General features: G+C 39.4%; 1 protein-coding gene across 3 annotated transcripts in view; it reads left to right on the forward strand.

Annotated features, from left to right (window-relative positions):
• The window catches only part of FSHR (follicle stimulating hormone receptor), an 84,803-nt gene that overhangs the window by 44,227 nt on the left and 24,731 nt on the right, over window positions 1-15,845 (forward strand). For all 3 annotated transcript variants that reach the window (XM_080587201.1, XM_080587203.1, XM_080587202.1), the window contains exons 3-4: window positions 12,433-12,507; window positions 12,921-12,995. In XM_080587201.1, the coding sequence (XP_080443327.1) occupies window positions 12,433-12,507; window positions 12,921-12,995 (150 nt within the window). The remainder of the gene's footprint in view (window positions 1-12,432; window positions 12,508-12,920; window positions 12,996-15,845) is intronic.

Genomic DNA, 15,845 nt, shown 5'->3' on the forward strand with positions numbered 1-15,845 from the left:
TTTTTTGAGCTTAAAAGCCTTTTATTCTTCTTTGGGGCATTCTATACATAGGAAGGTCAACTTGAGGTGCTGTCCTACAGCACTATCCAGATTTCCTTGCCATGACATTTTCACAGTGTGCAGTGTCTTTGCTCCTCCATTCCCTGAGCCCAAATCTCTGTGCAGAGCTGAGCTGCAGTAAAGAGGTTATGCCCAGCAGAAGAATAGAGGGCAGAGCCAAATGGCAAGACATTTTTACAAAGAGGCAAGTAAATAGATCACAGTACATCTGTGACAGCCTCCTGCCTCAGTGTAATTGACAACACACGCTGTTTATTTAAAAATAAGCTTTTTTTGCCTGTGTTTCTTGGTAGCAGATGTAAAAGTGCTAACAAGTAAAGTGGCTTTTCATGAACCTTCATCTGTCAGTACGAAGGAGCCTGTTTTGTGTTCCCTAGGCCCAGAATACCTCTGAAAAGCACATCATGTTTTCATCCAACTGTGCTGCCAGGCACAGAGCTTTCAGACTAAGAGAGAACATGTTAACAGTTGAAAAAAAGATGGTAAAAATGATGGGCAAATTTGTCAGTGATGTGCAATCACTCAGGTCACTAGAGGAAGGACTTCCTAATGGGATGTCATCTGAGCACTGAACTTGCTTAAATCCCTTTCCTGTGTACTGTTCATTCTCACTTTATTCCAGGTTTCAAGTATCCTTCCCACATAGAAATGTTGATTACAAATGTAGGGACACTGACAAAAATCAATGATATACATATTTTTGCTTTGTGGTGGTGTGAAGTCAACATCAGTCCCAACAATGTACGCATAAAGTATCTTTTTGTCTGCAAATCTAAGAATGTTTCCATTCTCCATATTTTGTGAATTTGTTCATGGTTTAAAAGCTTTCTGCAGTCACGTAAATGGCAAGGTTCTCCTTTGCCATGACTTCTTTTGTTCATTGGAGGGTGAGCAACAGCAGAACAGCAACCATCCACTGGGGGAGATTGTCCAGGAGTCTGCTCATTCTCTTCTAGCCATTATTGGCTCTCAGTAGCCTTTTTTAAAATCTATTGAGCTTATTCCAGCAATAACCTTGTCTAATCATATTGATTGTTACTAACTGAAGGCTAATTAGGAATCAAGTTGCTATGGTAATTCTTGAGTCATACATACAAAGAAAAAATACTGCTAAAACCACTGCTAAAACCACTAGTGCATGGTGACTATTAACATAGTTAAACAAATTAAAAAATATAATTCATTCAGATTAATTCTGGCATTCAATTGAAGATACAATATGCAACAAGGAAGTTTTCCCCTTATTTCCTACTCTTTCCTCTTTTGTAGTCATTTTGTTCTTTTATTAGTCTGTTGTGAATTATGCATAATTTTAGGACCAAAGGACAAAGTAGAATTTGGGTTGTTCTTCCTTGCTCCCCCATCCTTCCTCCCACACAAAATATGCCACAACAAGCTTCCTATGACAGGAGGATGACTCAGGCAGAGGGTAGTAGGACTTGGAACCCCCAGAATTCTGGGTCACTTTTTCATATCCATATCTGCATATGTGTGATCGATGGTTTATTTTCAGATGGGTAGGTTGGTGGATTGCATACCATGAAATGCCGATCTCAGATTGTACCTTCAGGAGATGTGATGTGGGTGACCAAGCTCCACTGTGGGACACTGTGGGAAGGTCAGATTGCTTCTGCCGTGCAGTGGCTCATTTTTGGATAGATGGAGGATTTCATCAGTCTTATCTAATAAAGTCTTTCCATCTTACTTTTAACTAAATGTGACCCAAAGGAAAATCAAGGGCTTTCTTCCTGATTTAATGGGAGTCCTCTTTCTCCCCCTTTGGCACCTTACTCACCAGTCATGTCACGCACAACATTTAACTCTCCTAGTGAGTCTCCATCTCCATCTGCAGATCTTTAAGGAGGAGGAAAACAAGAGCAGGCATCCTGTTGCTACTCTTCTGGACCATTTGAATGAGGAGGCAAAACATATCTAGGAGAATCACTGAACTGGATGGCATATAGGAGTGTACTGAGTCCAGGTAGTACCCAAGTGAGTGTGAGTTTCTTGGCCCCTCTCAGTCTTCACTGTATGACCTTAGCAGCACATGAAGAAAAAAGTGAGCAGAAGTTCAGCCACTGTTAGCATGAAACTCTCTTAATAGGTATCATAAACTAAACTTTTTTGCTAGTTGGGACTTGTGTGCTTGTAGAGTTGTATTTGTTTAACTGAAACTGAGATATAATGTATATCACCTAATAGAAAAGAAAAAGAGAGAGACAGAGTAGAAGCTTGTTGATTAGGATCAACTAAATCTGAGTAAAACTACACTAACAGTAAAACGAAAGCATATGATTGGAGGCTTTGCATGGTCCTTAAGTTAAATAGGTGCCACTGTAGAAATAACTCCTGAGCCTACCATTTTGAAGCACTCACTTCATTCTACCAGCAATTTAACGCACAGGGAAGCCACAAGTTAAAAGCCCATGTACTTACCTGCTACTTAATCCATCCAAACCAAAGGCTACCAGCTGAGAATGGGAAACAAGGGATTCATCTGGGGAATCTTTTCCCTTCTATGTCTCTTAACCTGAGCAATCTTGCAGAGGTATCTTCAAACTAGTAGAAAGAATATAATGAAACCACATTTCCTTGACTGCCAAATTATTCTGTATAGAAAAAAAAAGTATGTGTTGTTCTTGCTGGTCGCTTTCTGTTTATTGTGCATTTCTGCATGTAAGAAAAATACAATCCTCCCCAGGGATCCACTCTAAATCCTTAGGGCTTTGGGTAACTTCAAGTTAGAAGATCTTTCAGAGGGAAATCTGATGACGTTCCATAATATGCGTTATATTTGTTTCCTCATTTTCTTGTGAAAATAAGCTGCTCTAGACTCAAAATACATTTTGTTTTTAGTATGATGAAAAGAACACTAAGGCATTTACCTTTTAGTTTTTAATTTGGTATGTAATGCACACAAAACATTCATTTAAATCTGAAAACTAAACTGTTCTCAGAGGATTGTTTTCAAGTGTCTGCACTTCTTTGTCCCTTTGTGTATTGAGCTGTGTGGTTTCTAGAGACAATACTTATTTTAAATTACAGAAAAATTATACACTTCTCTAAAATTTAGAATCTTAATGTAAATACAGATCCAAAATATTAAAATCAAAGGATTTACATGCCTTCTACAGTAAAGTGTGAAATCTCTTTCAGTCTCAACCAAAGCAATAACAGTAATCAGAAATCATGCACTTCATTCTCCTTTTTTTAATTTTTTTATTGTATTTCATCAATACAACTTTTCCAAATGTTATTTTTTGTGGTTTGGGATCTCTTCTGTTTTGTTTTCTTTTTTTTTCCTCCCTTATCAGTATTATTTTTTTTCAAAATGCTTTACTGGAAACAGGAAAGGTTTTGCCAGGCTTGTGCAGTGTGAGTATGCTGCAAGTCCCAGTTTGTTTACATTGTTACAGGAAGCCAGACAGAAAAATGTCATAAGTATATGCAGTGCAGTACAGCAGGGGAAGAGATACAGCAACTTCCAAGGACAGCATTGTTTCTGTATTCAAACCACATTTCTTGTTCAGCCTCCTCCTTTAAGCGGTATGGCTAGAGAGGAGTATCCCACTTACCTTTCCCTTGATGAAGAAGGAAGAACTACTTCAGATAAGGTTTTCTGCATCATCTTTATCTTCAGCTTCTTTCTGTCTCCAGTAAGTTATGACCCAGGATAATGTGAAGAGCTCCCAGGGAGACCAAAGTGGTCTTAACAAATCACTCCCTAGCATCAGGAGTTGCCTTCTCAAACGTTGCACCTTGTTCCTCTGAAGACTTCTCTGGAGGAATTAGTACTGAAGACTTCTGAAAGGGCTGAGTCCAGCCTGAGGAGTTTCTTGTGAAAGCACTGTAGCTGCAGATGGTAGCAGGAAGCCCTTGTTTGTCTAAACTTTCTCCAAATATAAGGTTACACAGCATAGTTGTGCCAGAGACTCTCATAAACAAAGTTCATGACCATCTTCCCTGTAAATGGAGTTACACGTGCAGAAAGGCTCCTGCTCACTAATAATAGTGAGTAACCACCATCATGTGGCTATTATTTTATTGCTTTTATTGGAATATTCTGTTTATAAACACACAAACACAAACAACACGATATATTAATATATTGGATTTTCACTCGAGTTGTATGACATAATTCCTTCCCCCTGTTAAGACTTTCTTACCTGTGTGCAGTCTTGCAGTGTTTGCAAGTGAAGAGGATTAATTTATGCCAGGGAAATTCAGGTGGAAGCATGTGATTTCCCAAGGAGCAAAGGTTTCATAGTGGAGATCTGATCAGTTATTTGTCAAATAAGACTCTAGATTTACTGAATCAGGCTCCTCTTTGCTGTCGTTAGCTCCTTGGGAAAAAAAAAAAAATAGGGATTGTATGTAATTCCCATTTTTGTATAGTGTGTCATCTTTATGTCTTCCAAGAGAGAACCTGTAGATTTGGGCTTACTGGTGATTTTTGTCTGCTTTTGATAGAACAGTTGTCTGTTCAACCTCAATCAGGTAAGTCATCCTCATTGCATGTTTGTTTTTTAAAGCTTTTGACTCAGTAGCTTTTTTCTGGTGTTTGTGTTTTCTGTGGTATTCTGTTACAAAGAGAGGTTTGGATTTAACTTTGGAAGCATAGTAGATCCCTTCACCAAGTAGGTTATATCTGGGTGCCCCAATCAAGCAAATATTTATGCAGTAGGGTCTTGGCTGAATCTGGAGCCAAAGCTCAAAAATAAAAGTTTGTGGGGTCAAGCCTACATTATGGGAGGAATGAATGAACACAAAGAGAAATGAAGAAATCTCTGTGATAGAAAAATATATTTTGCAGGGATTGTGGAACACTGACTAAGAGAGGCCTAAATCCCTTCAAGAAGACATTTGGAAGACGTAGTGGATGATAGCAGCTGTAAGATAATGTCTGTATTCATAATTATATTTAACATTAGACAGTGCAAATATCTTTCTAATGGTAGGTCAGGGGGATTTATTTTCATTGAAGTGGGTGCAACATACTGCATGATGCTCTGGCAAATATTCAGGGTCTTCTCATAAGCCCGGGAACATTTTTATTGCCATAACTGAGGAGTAAGAGAGTTTCTTTTTACAATTTTCCCCTCTTAGATAAAAAGTTTATTTGTGCGTATGTGAGACACTTGTTATTCTGGATCTCCCCATTTCTGTAACACATCGGAGTTAGTAATGAACAGTTCTCCGGGGGCATTTCCTTTGTGTGTCTGCTTGCTTAAAACATTTTAAAACTGGCTGTTAAATTGTCCAGGAATATCTGCTTCAAGATGGTCTCTTTTGAAAGACTTTGGGTCCTGTAAGCCAAAGTCCAAGACAATATGCCTATTGATATTTCCCTGAAATGAATTTGAACTGTAGTTTGCTACAGGAAGAGTATTGGGGTCAGGCAGGTGTCAGTCTTCTCTGGAGCAAGGCTTCCAGTTTCTTCATTCAGCTGCTCTCCTGGTTGATTATCCCCAGCATAATTTTCTCATCTGCCCAGGTCATTCTCAATAAAACTATTCATCATTAGCTGACTACCAAAGCCAGCAAAGAAGCAATAAAAAATAAGTGGCAATAAACACTGCTAGCCCATTTCCACGGGAATTATGAGGCAGGCATAATGCTTGTGTCAGCATCTCTGAACAAGGAGGACCCTTTCTCAGCTGAACAACCACCTTCTTTACCACCGGGGTCTCAAGATCCTCTGGGGCCCATCATGTCTGAGAAAGAAGTACCACTGCTAGGGTGGGTGCTTATATTTTCAAGGAATCTTTCTGCCTTCCCTACAAGCTTTCACAGTCAATGTAAAACTCCAGTGACTTCATCACCTTCCCCACAGCAGTTTGGTTGTTGGTCAGCCGGGATGCTGGGGCAGCAGGTATATCTATCTGCCCAAGTGGCTGGGCAGCACCAGGGTACAAACATCTTACTCTGTGACACCAGCTGTGATCGGGAGGACTGAGAGTTTGTGTTTCATTTCCTCCAGAGGAGGTCCAGGCAGGGCCTCTGTCTCTTTTTAACTGCTTCAGAAAGAACCTCCCAATATATATGGAGGATCTCGTATGAACATATGAAACCTAAATCTCAACACCTGCATGGGTATTGCTTAATAAGTACTTTTGCTTTATAGCTACTACTCAGCCATTTTCCCTGTAGTTTGCACCTTCCAAAACTGCACACATGGCCACAATAACTCCCAGTCCACTGCAAGCAGAGTCACATCAGCATTCCTCTATTAAGGGCGGCCTGGAACTGCTTACTCAAAAAAAGAAGTGGAGATTTGGAGTTTAATTTTAGACCAAGAGAGCAGCCACAGGGTAGCAGCTATCCATCCCAGATGTGAAGTAGAGGGATGGTGGTGCAAGGTCAGCATGTATACTGCTGGCTCCGGGCCCTGGAGCCTTCTTTCTGCTGAAGGCTGCCGTTTCCTCCAAAGACCTGGTCCTGGTTTGTTTGACTTGCAAGGCTTCATTCCGTTTCAGCTTTACTGGCAATAAACTAAAATTAGTATAATACATCCCCTCAGCTCTGTAGTATGAGGTATGTATCCCCCGAAAACTATACTGATTATAAAATCAATTCTCATGATGATGTGGCTTCTGTGGCTGGACTTGGTCATTATCAGCTCCAATTCTGCAGACTAATCACACGCTTTTTCAGACTAGAGAGACCAATTTAATACTGTTACATGGACAATTAATTTAATGCAACCAAACTCTCAAAAGACTTTCATCTGGATTGCTGGCATGATGCTAAAGTACTGATAGAATTAAAAACCCCTTTGCTTCAGTCAGCCATGTGGAAATTTGTGTTTTATTTTTCCTGTGCCTGAACTGATTTACTTGAGAATATGGTGCCATGCCCTTTGGAGAGAGCAGGAAGACACAGTATTGGTGCCTCCTGATAATCTCCTTCAAAGACTTACGTATAGACTATTTTGTTCTAAGTGTGAAATCAGTATTAATACTTAGCTGGCTAAATGGACGTTACACTTAGTCAGGTCAGTACACCATGTATGTATACCTTCACAAAAGTAAAGTGATGATGAGAAGAGTCGGTGTTTGAATTCATTTTTGAAATGTCAATAACTACTAAGATATATTAGCCTGTAACTCCCTGGTGTTCAATGAATCATAGTAGGAGACAAGTTTTTCATGTTCACAAGGACAGTGGCAGAATAAAGTGTCAAGTATCTATTTTTAAAAGGTTAAAATTCTCTAATACTTTTAAGAAAAATAACCTTTCTTTTGTAACCTGTCTAAATCAATGTGGTAGTATTTTGCTGTCACTGTAGAGGGAAGTTTTCAAAAGGAGATTCCAGATTGGCCTGGTTTTGATCAGTCCAAAACAAATAAGAGCTCCTCGGCCTTCCACACTGAGACTGACATACCAGTGCTGAGTGTTTAATTTTTCATTTCAGACACATCACAGGCTGTTCCCAGGGGTGCTCACCCAATGAATCCTGGGTGGGGTTCTCTGTGTGACACCAGCTACTGCTAAATCCTTCTTAAACTTGGCTTAAATTTTTGCATCACTCAAACCTCTCAGTAAAACTGACCTGACAAATTGTCTGATATAACTGCAGAAGTACTCTAAAGAATACGTATATCTAAAGGAAGGAAAAATAAAATTAAAAGAAAATAAAATAGGATCCAGTAGGTCCAACCTTCCATGGGAAAAGGGAGCTTAGATGAGATTACCTAGCACCCTATCCAACTGCATCTTGAAAACCTCCACCACTTTCCTGGAGAGGTTGTTCCAGTGATGGATTGTTCTCGCTGTAAAAATTTCTTTCTTGTATCATGAAACTTCTGATGAAAACTTCTGATGAAACTTCTTCTGATGCAATTTGTACCCATTGCCCCTTGACTTATCCACGTGGCTCCTTGTGAAGAGAGACCCTCCACCCGTTCTGTAGCCACCAGTTACGTACTGCAATACTATGACGAGGTCCCACCTGAGCCTTCTTTTCTCCAGGGTGAAAAGACCTAACTCCTTCAATCCTTCCATCCTCATAGGGCAGGTTCTCCAGCCTTTAGATCATCTTTGTGGCCCTCATTTGGACTCTCTGCAGTCTATCTGTATCTGTTTTGAATTCTGGGGACCAGAACTGGATGCAGTAATCCAGGTGTGGCCTGGCAAGCACTGAGTAGAGAGGGATGATTGCATTTCTGTCTCTGCTAGTAATACCCCTGTGGATGCATACCAGGATCTGATTTACCTTCACTTCTGTAGTGACACACCCTGTATATGGAAACATACACACACGTTTTTAAAAGCCACATTTTCTAGCAGGGAAGAAATTGCCCTATCCCTGTCTATATGCCCCACACTGATCCTGAAAGAAACTTTTCTCATAATAGAGAGACAAATAACTTTTGTCATAATAGACAAATAAATGCCCAGTCTTTTATTCTTACATTAATTTGAAATGTGAGATTGCTTGGCTGTGAGACCATTAGTTTGTGAGTTTAATGTAGTCTTGCTTTCACTGTAAGACTTTGATTGGTTTAAGAGACTTCTTTAGAGGACTGCAAAGAAACTGGCATGAACTATAAATTCTTTGCTAATAGAATTGTTTAAAAGGCCATTTCAATGTATCTCGATTTTTATAGATGGTGCTTGGCATGCAGCTAGCTTGAAGGGGAGTATTTCCTATGCCTCATGCTGGGCTCTGTCGCAGATGTCATCGAAGCTGCAGTACCAGCCCTGCCTGAGGGCAGCTTTGCAGGCAGGTCATCTTCCTCTTCATTTTCCTGCTCTCTCCTTCCTCTGACTATTGCACGTAGAAACACTGCACTACAATTGGTTCCTTCTGAACAGATAATGATTACTGTTTGCTATGTTAGTAGCAAACTAGAGGATGTTTCTTTGTGTGCTATTGTCATACCTTAAAGTCATCTGTTCTCTTTAAAGAAAACTAAAAAAATAATTATCCTTAATAAAACACTTTTACCGAATTCTCTTCCCTCTTTTAGGCTGTGCTTGGTAAACAATTTATGCTTTTGAGAATCGCTGTTTATTTCAGTAAAGCTGTGCATGCAGTGGAAACTGAGTTTAGGCAGATGCTTAAGCATTTTGCAATATTGGGGTGTTAGTGAGTGATTTCGGGTTTTGGGGGTGGTCGGTTTTTCTCTTTAAGAAATTGCCTCTGATTGTTTCACATACCGTATATTCAAAAGCTTGCATGCATCAGGAATTATGCTCAAATTACTGACTGGATTTACTGTGATAGGTAGCACTGGTGCTAATATTATCATTCATTACAGGCAAACAATGTAATAACAGTCCCGTCTTTTGTCATGATGACATATAATAAGATCTGCATTATGAGCAATCATCTACTGATGTGTATTTATACTGTAAAAGAAATCTCATGCACAAATACTAGCCAGAAATCTGCTTTTTTCTGTTTGTAGCTACTGCTGCAGGCGTTATTTGCTCTCCTTTAGAGAGGATCTGAGTCTGTTGAGTTAGTTGTTTGGTGTGAGCAGCACTGGCTTATACTTCCAGTGCCAAAGATACCACTGTTGTCCAAGACAGTGTTCTTCAGGTTTTTGATGAGCAGGGTGTGCATTTGGCACTATTTATGAATGAATAAATTGTTCACAGAAATCATGCAAACAAAACCCAGACTGGTGCTCATTGTTCACAGCATGTGACTGCTCTCTTAAACTGAATCATTCTTTATTTCTCCTTCTTACCCGAATGACAGCCTGTAACAGGTACATGGAGACCCCCAAGGCCAAGAATAATAATGGCCTCTGTTAGGGAAAAAAAAAAAAAAAAAAGAAAAAAAAGAAAAAACATTTCCATGCTGGGAAAAAAGCTCAGAAGACTGATTCCTACCTGAAGAACTTACTTGTCTTTGCGAATGTGAAGGGAGGACATTCATACGGAAACCAAGTCACTCCCCAAATATCTGATCCTCCCTCATACGGGTATTATTTAATTCTTTTTTAAAGTTAATCTTTTAAAATCAGTTTATAGATTTCTATTCCTACTCCTCTTTCATTCCTTTCTTAAATCTGTATTCTCCTAACCTTCCAAAGTGTCATGACTTGTTCATGCACTACTTTAATCAGGCCTGTATCTCCCATTTTTCAAACCAAAACAAAGCACATAACTTATCCCAGTGCTAGAAAGCCAAAACACTCTCTTGATACAGAAACATTCTTTTGTAAGAATTAGATTAAAATGTTTATATTGTCCAGGTTGGTTCAAAGTTAGATAACAGACTGAATCATAAAAAATTATTATTCTTGACAGCCCTGAGGGGGAGATCACTACCACATTGTGCTTTCTTAATAAACTTTTTTGTCTGTATTAGGCCAACAAATCTGCAGCACTTTGCCCTGAGCTATTTTGTGGTGTGAAATCTCTTCTGGCTAAACAGATTTATTTTGGTATTAAAAGTTTTGTTTTTTCTGTGTTGGGTTGTTTGGTTGTTTGGTTTTTTTTTAGAAAACTGCATTTTAGACTGTGGGAAATGCCACAAAAACATCCTTGGTGGAGACCTGTGAGTTAATTCTCTATGGTACAGCGCAGCAGGGGCAGCACCAGCCCCCTCCAAAATGAATGACAACCGTGGGAACTGGGACTCATCTCCTATCTCTCCCATGGACTTGCTGCATGAGACCCTGAAAAAGTCACTTCTCATTTCGTACCTGTTTTCACCACTTCCCTTTGTCTGTTTAGGTGGGAAGCTTTCAAGCGCAGCATCCCTTGTGATGGCTGTGTACCTTGCATAGCATGAAGGAAAACCGGCCAAAGCTTCTTGTTGCTGATGATACCTAAATGATAAAGAGGGGCATGTTCACATGTGAGCTGGTGCTTCGGCACTGTTAAACTCTTTCCCATCATGGTGTGACTACAAATAGCTACAAATAGCTCCCCTACCAGTAGCCTATTGGTCAGTCCTCATCTACTTTTATTTGCTTATTCTCTAGTTACCAGAGCAGAGAGCTGGATTTCTTCTCTAAAAGCCTTGAGTATACAGAGTTATTAAACTAAAAAGTACCAAACCACTGAAGTGTTTTTTAAAGCAGAAAAGGTCAGATGAACAATTTATCTTCTTTTGCAAGGCTTTTGTTGTCTTTAATGGGTGGGTAATTTGTCAGGTATACTCCAGTTGTTACTTAAAGGTAGTGGAATAATTTTTATATTACTTGTAATAATTTTGGCATTTTTTTGACGGTTGACTGTGCACTGAATCGATTGTAACACAATCCATTATTGTACCTCAGACCTATTTGAATCTATTTGCAGCTATCACAATTTCAAAAGAACAAGTTATCCAGGAGCAAGTGATGGCCACTTTACAATCTGACTATTTATTCAAGGTTTAATTCAAAATATGTGCAAAGTTATATTACCAGAAAAATCCAATGGACCATCGCACTATCACCAAGTTATATCTGCATTACAATGTTTACTTCCAATATCTGATCCCAGCCTGGGAAATAGCATTTTTGCAACATTTTCAAAAATGGTCATGTTGAATCTTTTGGCATAGTCATCTTCACCTCAACTTTCCTGGTCACTGTCAGTATAAGGGAAGGAATCAGGATGGGTTGCACTTCAGTAATTTCCCCTTTATTTACCAGGAGAATTCTTGAACTCTGAATTATATTAAAACCTGAGCTATCTCTTTGGCATCCCATAGATTAAGGAAGCAATGATATATGTCCTCTGGACTAGCAAGAGTGTTCTGGTGTGTTGATAACAGAAAACTAGCCATTTTTATTCTGCAGTTCTGTGGCTGCAAGTGGGCATTAATCATATATAGAAAAGATTAAATAGGGTTTTCTCCAGGGTATGGAAGAGTTCTTCACGTCTGTGGTCTCCAGCTCCTGTCAATAAGGATGTGTCTGTTGGTGACTTAATTTTAATCTCTGAAGTTTACATCAGGTCAATATAGCAGCATGTCTTACTTGCTGAGGCTGTGTCATATTTCTTGGGAACTTCATAGCTGTTTTCTCCATTTCGGTCACCTTTCATGCCCTATTTTCTGCACTGAGTTAAAAGCTTTCATTAATTCTCCATCAGTAATTAGTGATGTCAGAGATCCAATAGCCAGTGGTGGTGCCTTCCAATACACACAGGGTGTGGTGACAGAAGGAGGTGCAGGACTACTGTTTTAGATACAGGCTTCAGCCTCGGAAGATGTATTGTTCCAGACTCTCATTGTTTGCCTTTGGTGGCAGGTCATAGGCATTTCTGAGGTCTGTTTTATTATCTGATGTCGACCTGATTTTTAAAACTGATCTGTAATCTAGGAAGAAGTTCCATGTGAGTTTTTCTCTTGTCCATTCTCTGCTTTCACCCTTTGGCTGAAAGCATGGCTTGAAATATCTTGACTTTTTAATTATTTTTCAGAGAGATCTCACAGAATGATGCCTTGGAGGTCATAGAAGCAAATGTGTTTTCCAACCTTCCCAAACTACATGAAATGTAAGTAATGAGTAATCTAAATTCAAAGAAGACAATTATAAAGATGAATTATAGGCAAGTATCAAGGTTTTGCAGTTTGGTTAAGGTAAGCTCTGAAGAATCCATAGTAATGCAGGAACATTGGAAATCTCCCTCTGTCTTTCCCATGTTCTTATCTAACTCTCATTCTTTCCCTGGTCAGTCTGAAACCTATCCTCAAACCACTGCTGATATCAGAAAGCGGTGGGGTCTGCCAGTCTGTGGTAGGCTGCTATTTGGAAGCAGATCTGCTCTCAAAAAAAAGAATAATAATCTGTCAGTGTACAGTACTGCTACATCCTGGGGCAACCACACATACTTTAGGATGCAACCACAGACAGTTTAAGATCAATATATTGATGTATTTCTTCTGATGTTTCACTTTCTCTTTGCAGAAGAATTGAGAAGGCCAACAACCTCGTGTACATTGATCAAGATGCCTTCCAGCACCTTCCAAGCCTTAGATATTTGTAAGATTTTTTTTGCTTTTTGAAAGTACTATAATTTTAAATGATACAGATGTCTTTCCATACAACCTGTGCTAAGCAATTTGATGACGACGTGGTAATGCCCAGTCTTCACTCCCCCACCCCACACACTTAGTTGCATATTGTCAACCACGTTTTCACACCCAAGCCTGCACATGGTCCTCAGAAAAGTTGATGGTAATATTGTCTACGAAGAATCTATGAAGATTCTCCAACGGTCTCCACGCACTAAATATCTGAGCTTTTCTAAGTAACACGTGGAAACTGAGTGATGAGAGAAGGATGTGGGCATTTATTTTATGGCTATGAAAACAGGTCTAGGTTGAAATTCCTCCTGAGAACTTTAGGACAAAAAATCTCTCATCTGTCTTTGCTATGGCTCTGTCTTCTGTTATACTTCATACACATGGTCTTAAGCATTCAAGTTCTCTTTTCTTTAGCAACGACAGTGTTATAGCAATGATTTTCACTAACACTGGATGTGAGATGATTAAAACCTTAGAATGCAAACGTACTGGTATATGCAATAACTTTATTTTATTAGCCAGCTTCATCAAGAATGCAGTTTGCACAACTGTGGTTGCCACATCTGCTCTCATGGGGTTGCCATCACAATTCAGTGATAATTTAATCCATCCTTAAAATAAACTACTACCCAAAATATTTTCACAGCTTTTAGCATGTGACCTTAACATGACTAATGACATCTCCTCTGCTATGTATTAAAACCAATTAACTCCATTTAGCAGTAATTGTTTTTAATGGCTGTAGCTTAAATAGGCTCCTACAGTGCTCTTTGCTGAACAACAGCATATATACCAAACAGGATATTATCTGGACTTTCATATGTCCATCCTGTTGAGCACATACACCCAACCTTCTTTTCCTTGCTCATATAAGAAGCTTTGCTGATCACAATCTCTACTTTTGAGTAAATAAGTGCTTAACTGTCTGGTTAGCTGCTTCTTAAAGATGGGATAAAATCAGGTCAGTGGTCCAATAAGCATGGGTGTTTCAGGTCTCTGAAAATCACTGGTGTCTGGCAGATTCTGGGCTCAGAAATGCCAAGAGCCATTGGCTTGAATTTGAACTTCAAGATTCAAGATTTGAGATTTGGACTTTAAGAGATAAGGTTTATTCATCACTATACAATGTATCCCATTTCTTACTGTCTCTATTCCATGTATCCCATTAATTAGGTAGTTTATTGACATTATTGATGCTCTCCACTGGTCCCTCCTTTCTCTGTTCTTCATAGAAAGCTTTTACAGAAACACAATGATTTGGTGACTAGAAAGTTTCTTCAGATTTTATCCATGGCCATGTTATTCCAGTTCATTTTCATTCCAAACATTTTCTCTAATTTAAATTGAAAAAATCCATCTTTGGTGTTTAATACACTAATGGGTTCATATTGCATCCACTACATGTTTTTTATTTTAGGAGGCAAAAAAGGCTCTTGCAAGACTGAATAGTACAAAAGGTGCAGACATCACGGCTCCTAGAGTCTGAACTACTGAATGTTTCTTTCATATTAATGACAAGGTTTGAGGTAGCTGCATTGTGGGTATAAATCTATGTAACACCTTTGGCTTTGGTGAAGCGACATCAGTTAACATCACAGGAATATCGTTAAAACACTTTAATTGAGACAGCTTTTCAGCAGTTTCTGAGCTATGTTCCCCACTTAAAAAGGGCAGATGTGTCTGAATTAGTAGAGCTGAACTTGCAGTAAGTTGGCTTACCCTCAGATGCCCGTCCCCCAGGGGCATCTCCAGCTGGGGTCCACACCAGTTTTCCAAATAGACCACAGTGAGGCAGCAGAGCTGGAGAGGAAGTCATGTACTTGGAGAGGTCTTTGTCCCAATCTTTTGCTGTAGACCTTGCTGTAAGACCTCTGTAATCCTTCCTGGTCTGTCCCACAAAGCAGAATAGCTGACACAGGCACCCCTGAATCTCAGGATAAAGAAGTTTAGTGAGACCCACCTGCAACCAGCACACCAAAGCAGGGGGCTCTGGTATGTGCACATTGCTGAGCTTGCTGTGATTCTTTCTTAAGTTTCCAGCCTTGGTGGCAGGCCGGCAGGGTATGAGACATGTAGTCTGATTCCTCATGACAGTGCTGTGGCTATGACAGAACTGTTAAAATGCAGTTCAGAAAACCTTGCAGAGAAAAAAAAATATATATATATATATACATATATATATTTACTAGCCATTTTCAGAAGGAAAAAGAAAAAATGAAAAGAAAAAAAAAAGAGAGACAAATTAATCAGTGTTAATGCCTGAGATGGAGGCTAGACACCATAGCCCATCAGTTTAATGACCTTTGCAACTGTTGCTTCCAAGACTTTATCTGTGCTGCTTCGAAAATAGTCATATAGCCACTAGATCTTATTTATTGGCAGGCAAGAAGCTCTGGCTAACATTGTCAGCCCTCTCATCAGCTTTATGGGCTCGTTATAGCCACTAGCAGTTGAACATGAATATGCTTTTATCTGTGTCAACTTGAGTACAAATACATTTTCCACTCACCCCACTCCCTTTGTCTCCTGCATCATCATTACTAGTATGGCAAAAAATACTACGGCGAGAAAAATACTTTTAAAATCCAATGCTGAAATATCCTAAGCCTTCTAGAAAAATGCAACCTAAACTTTCCTGCCAGTCTTTTAGAAGAGGATGTGAAGAGGATTGTTAATTGGTCTTCTTGGATATGTGCCAAAGAGACAGACTGCTTCGAAATGGTAACTTGTTGACCTTTTCATGGGTACGAGATTATTTGTCTGGCTCTCATTAGGGAGAGCTGTGGCATTGTCTGTTTAATAATGC

The sequence above is a fragment of the Anser brachyrhynchus genome (genome assembly GCF_964034855.1).
Source record: "Anser brachyrhynchus genome assembly, chromosome: 3".
Lineage (NCBI taxonomy): Eukaryota > Metazoa > Chordata > Aves > Anseriformes > Anatidae > Anser > Anser brachyrhynchus.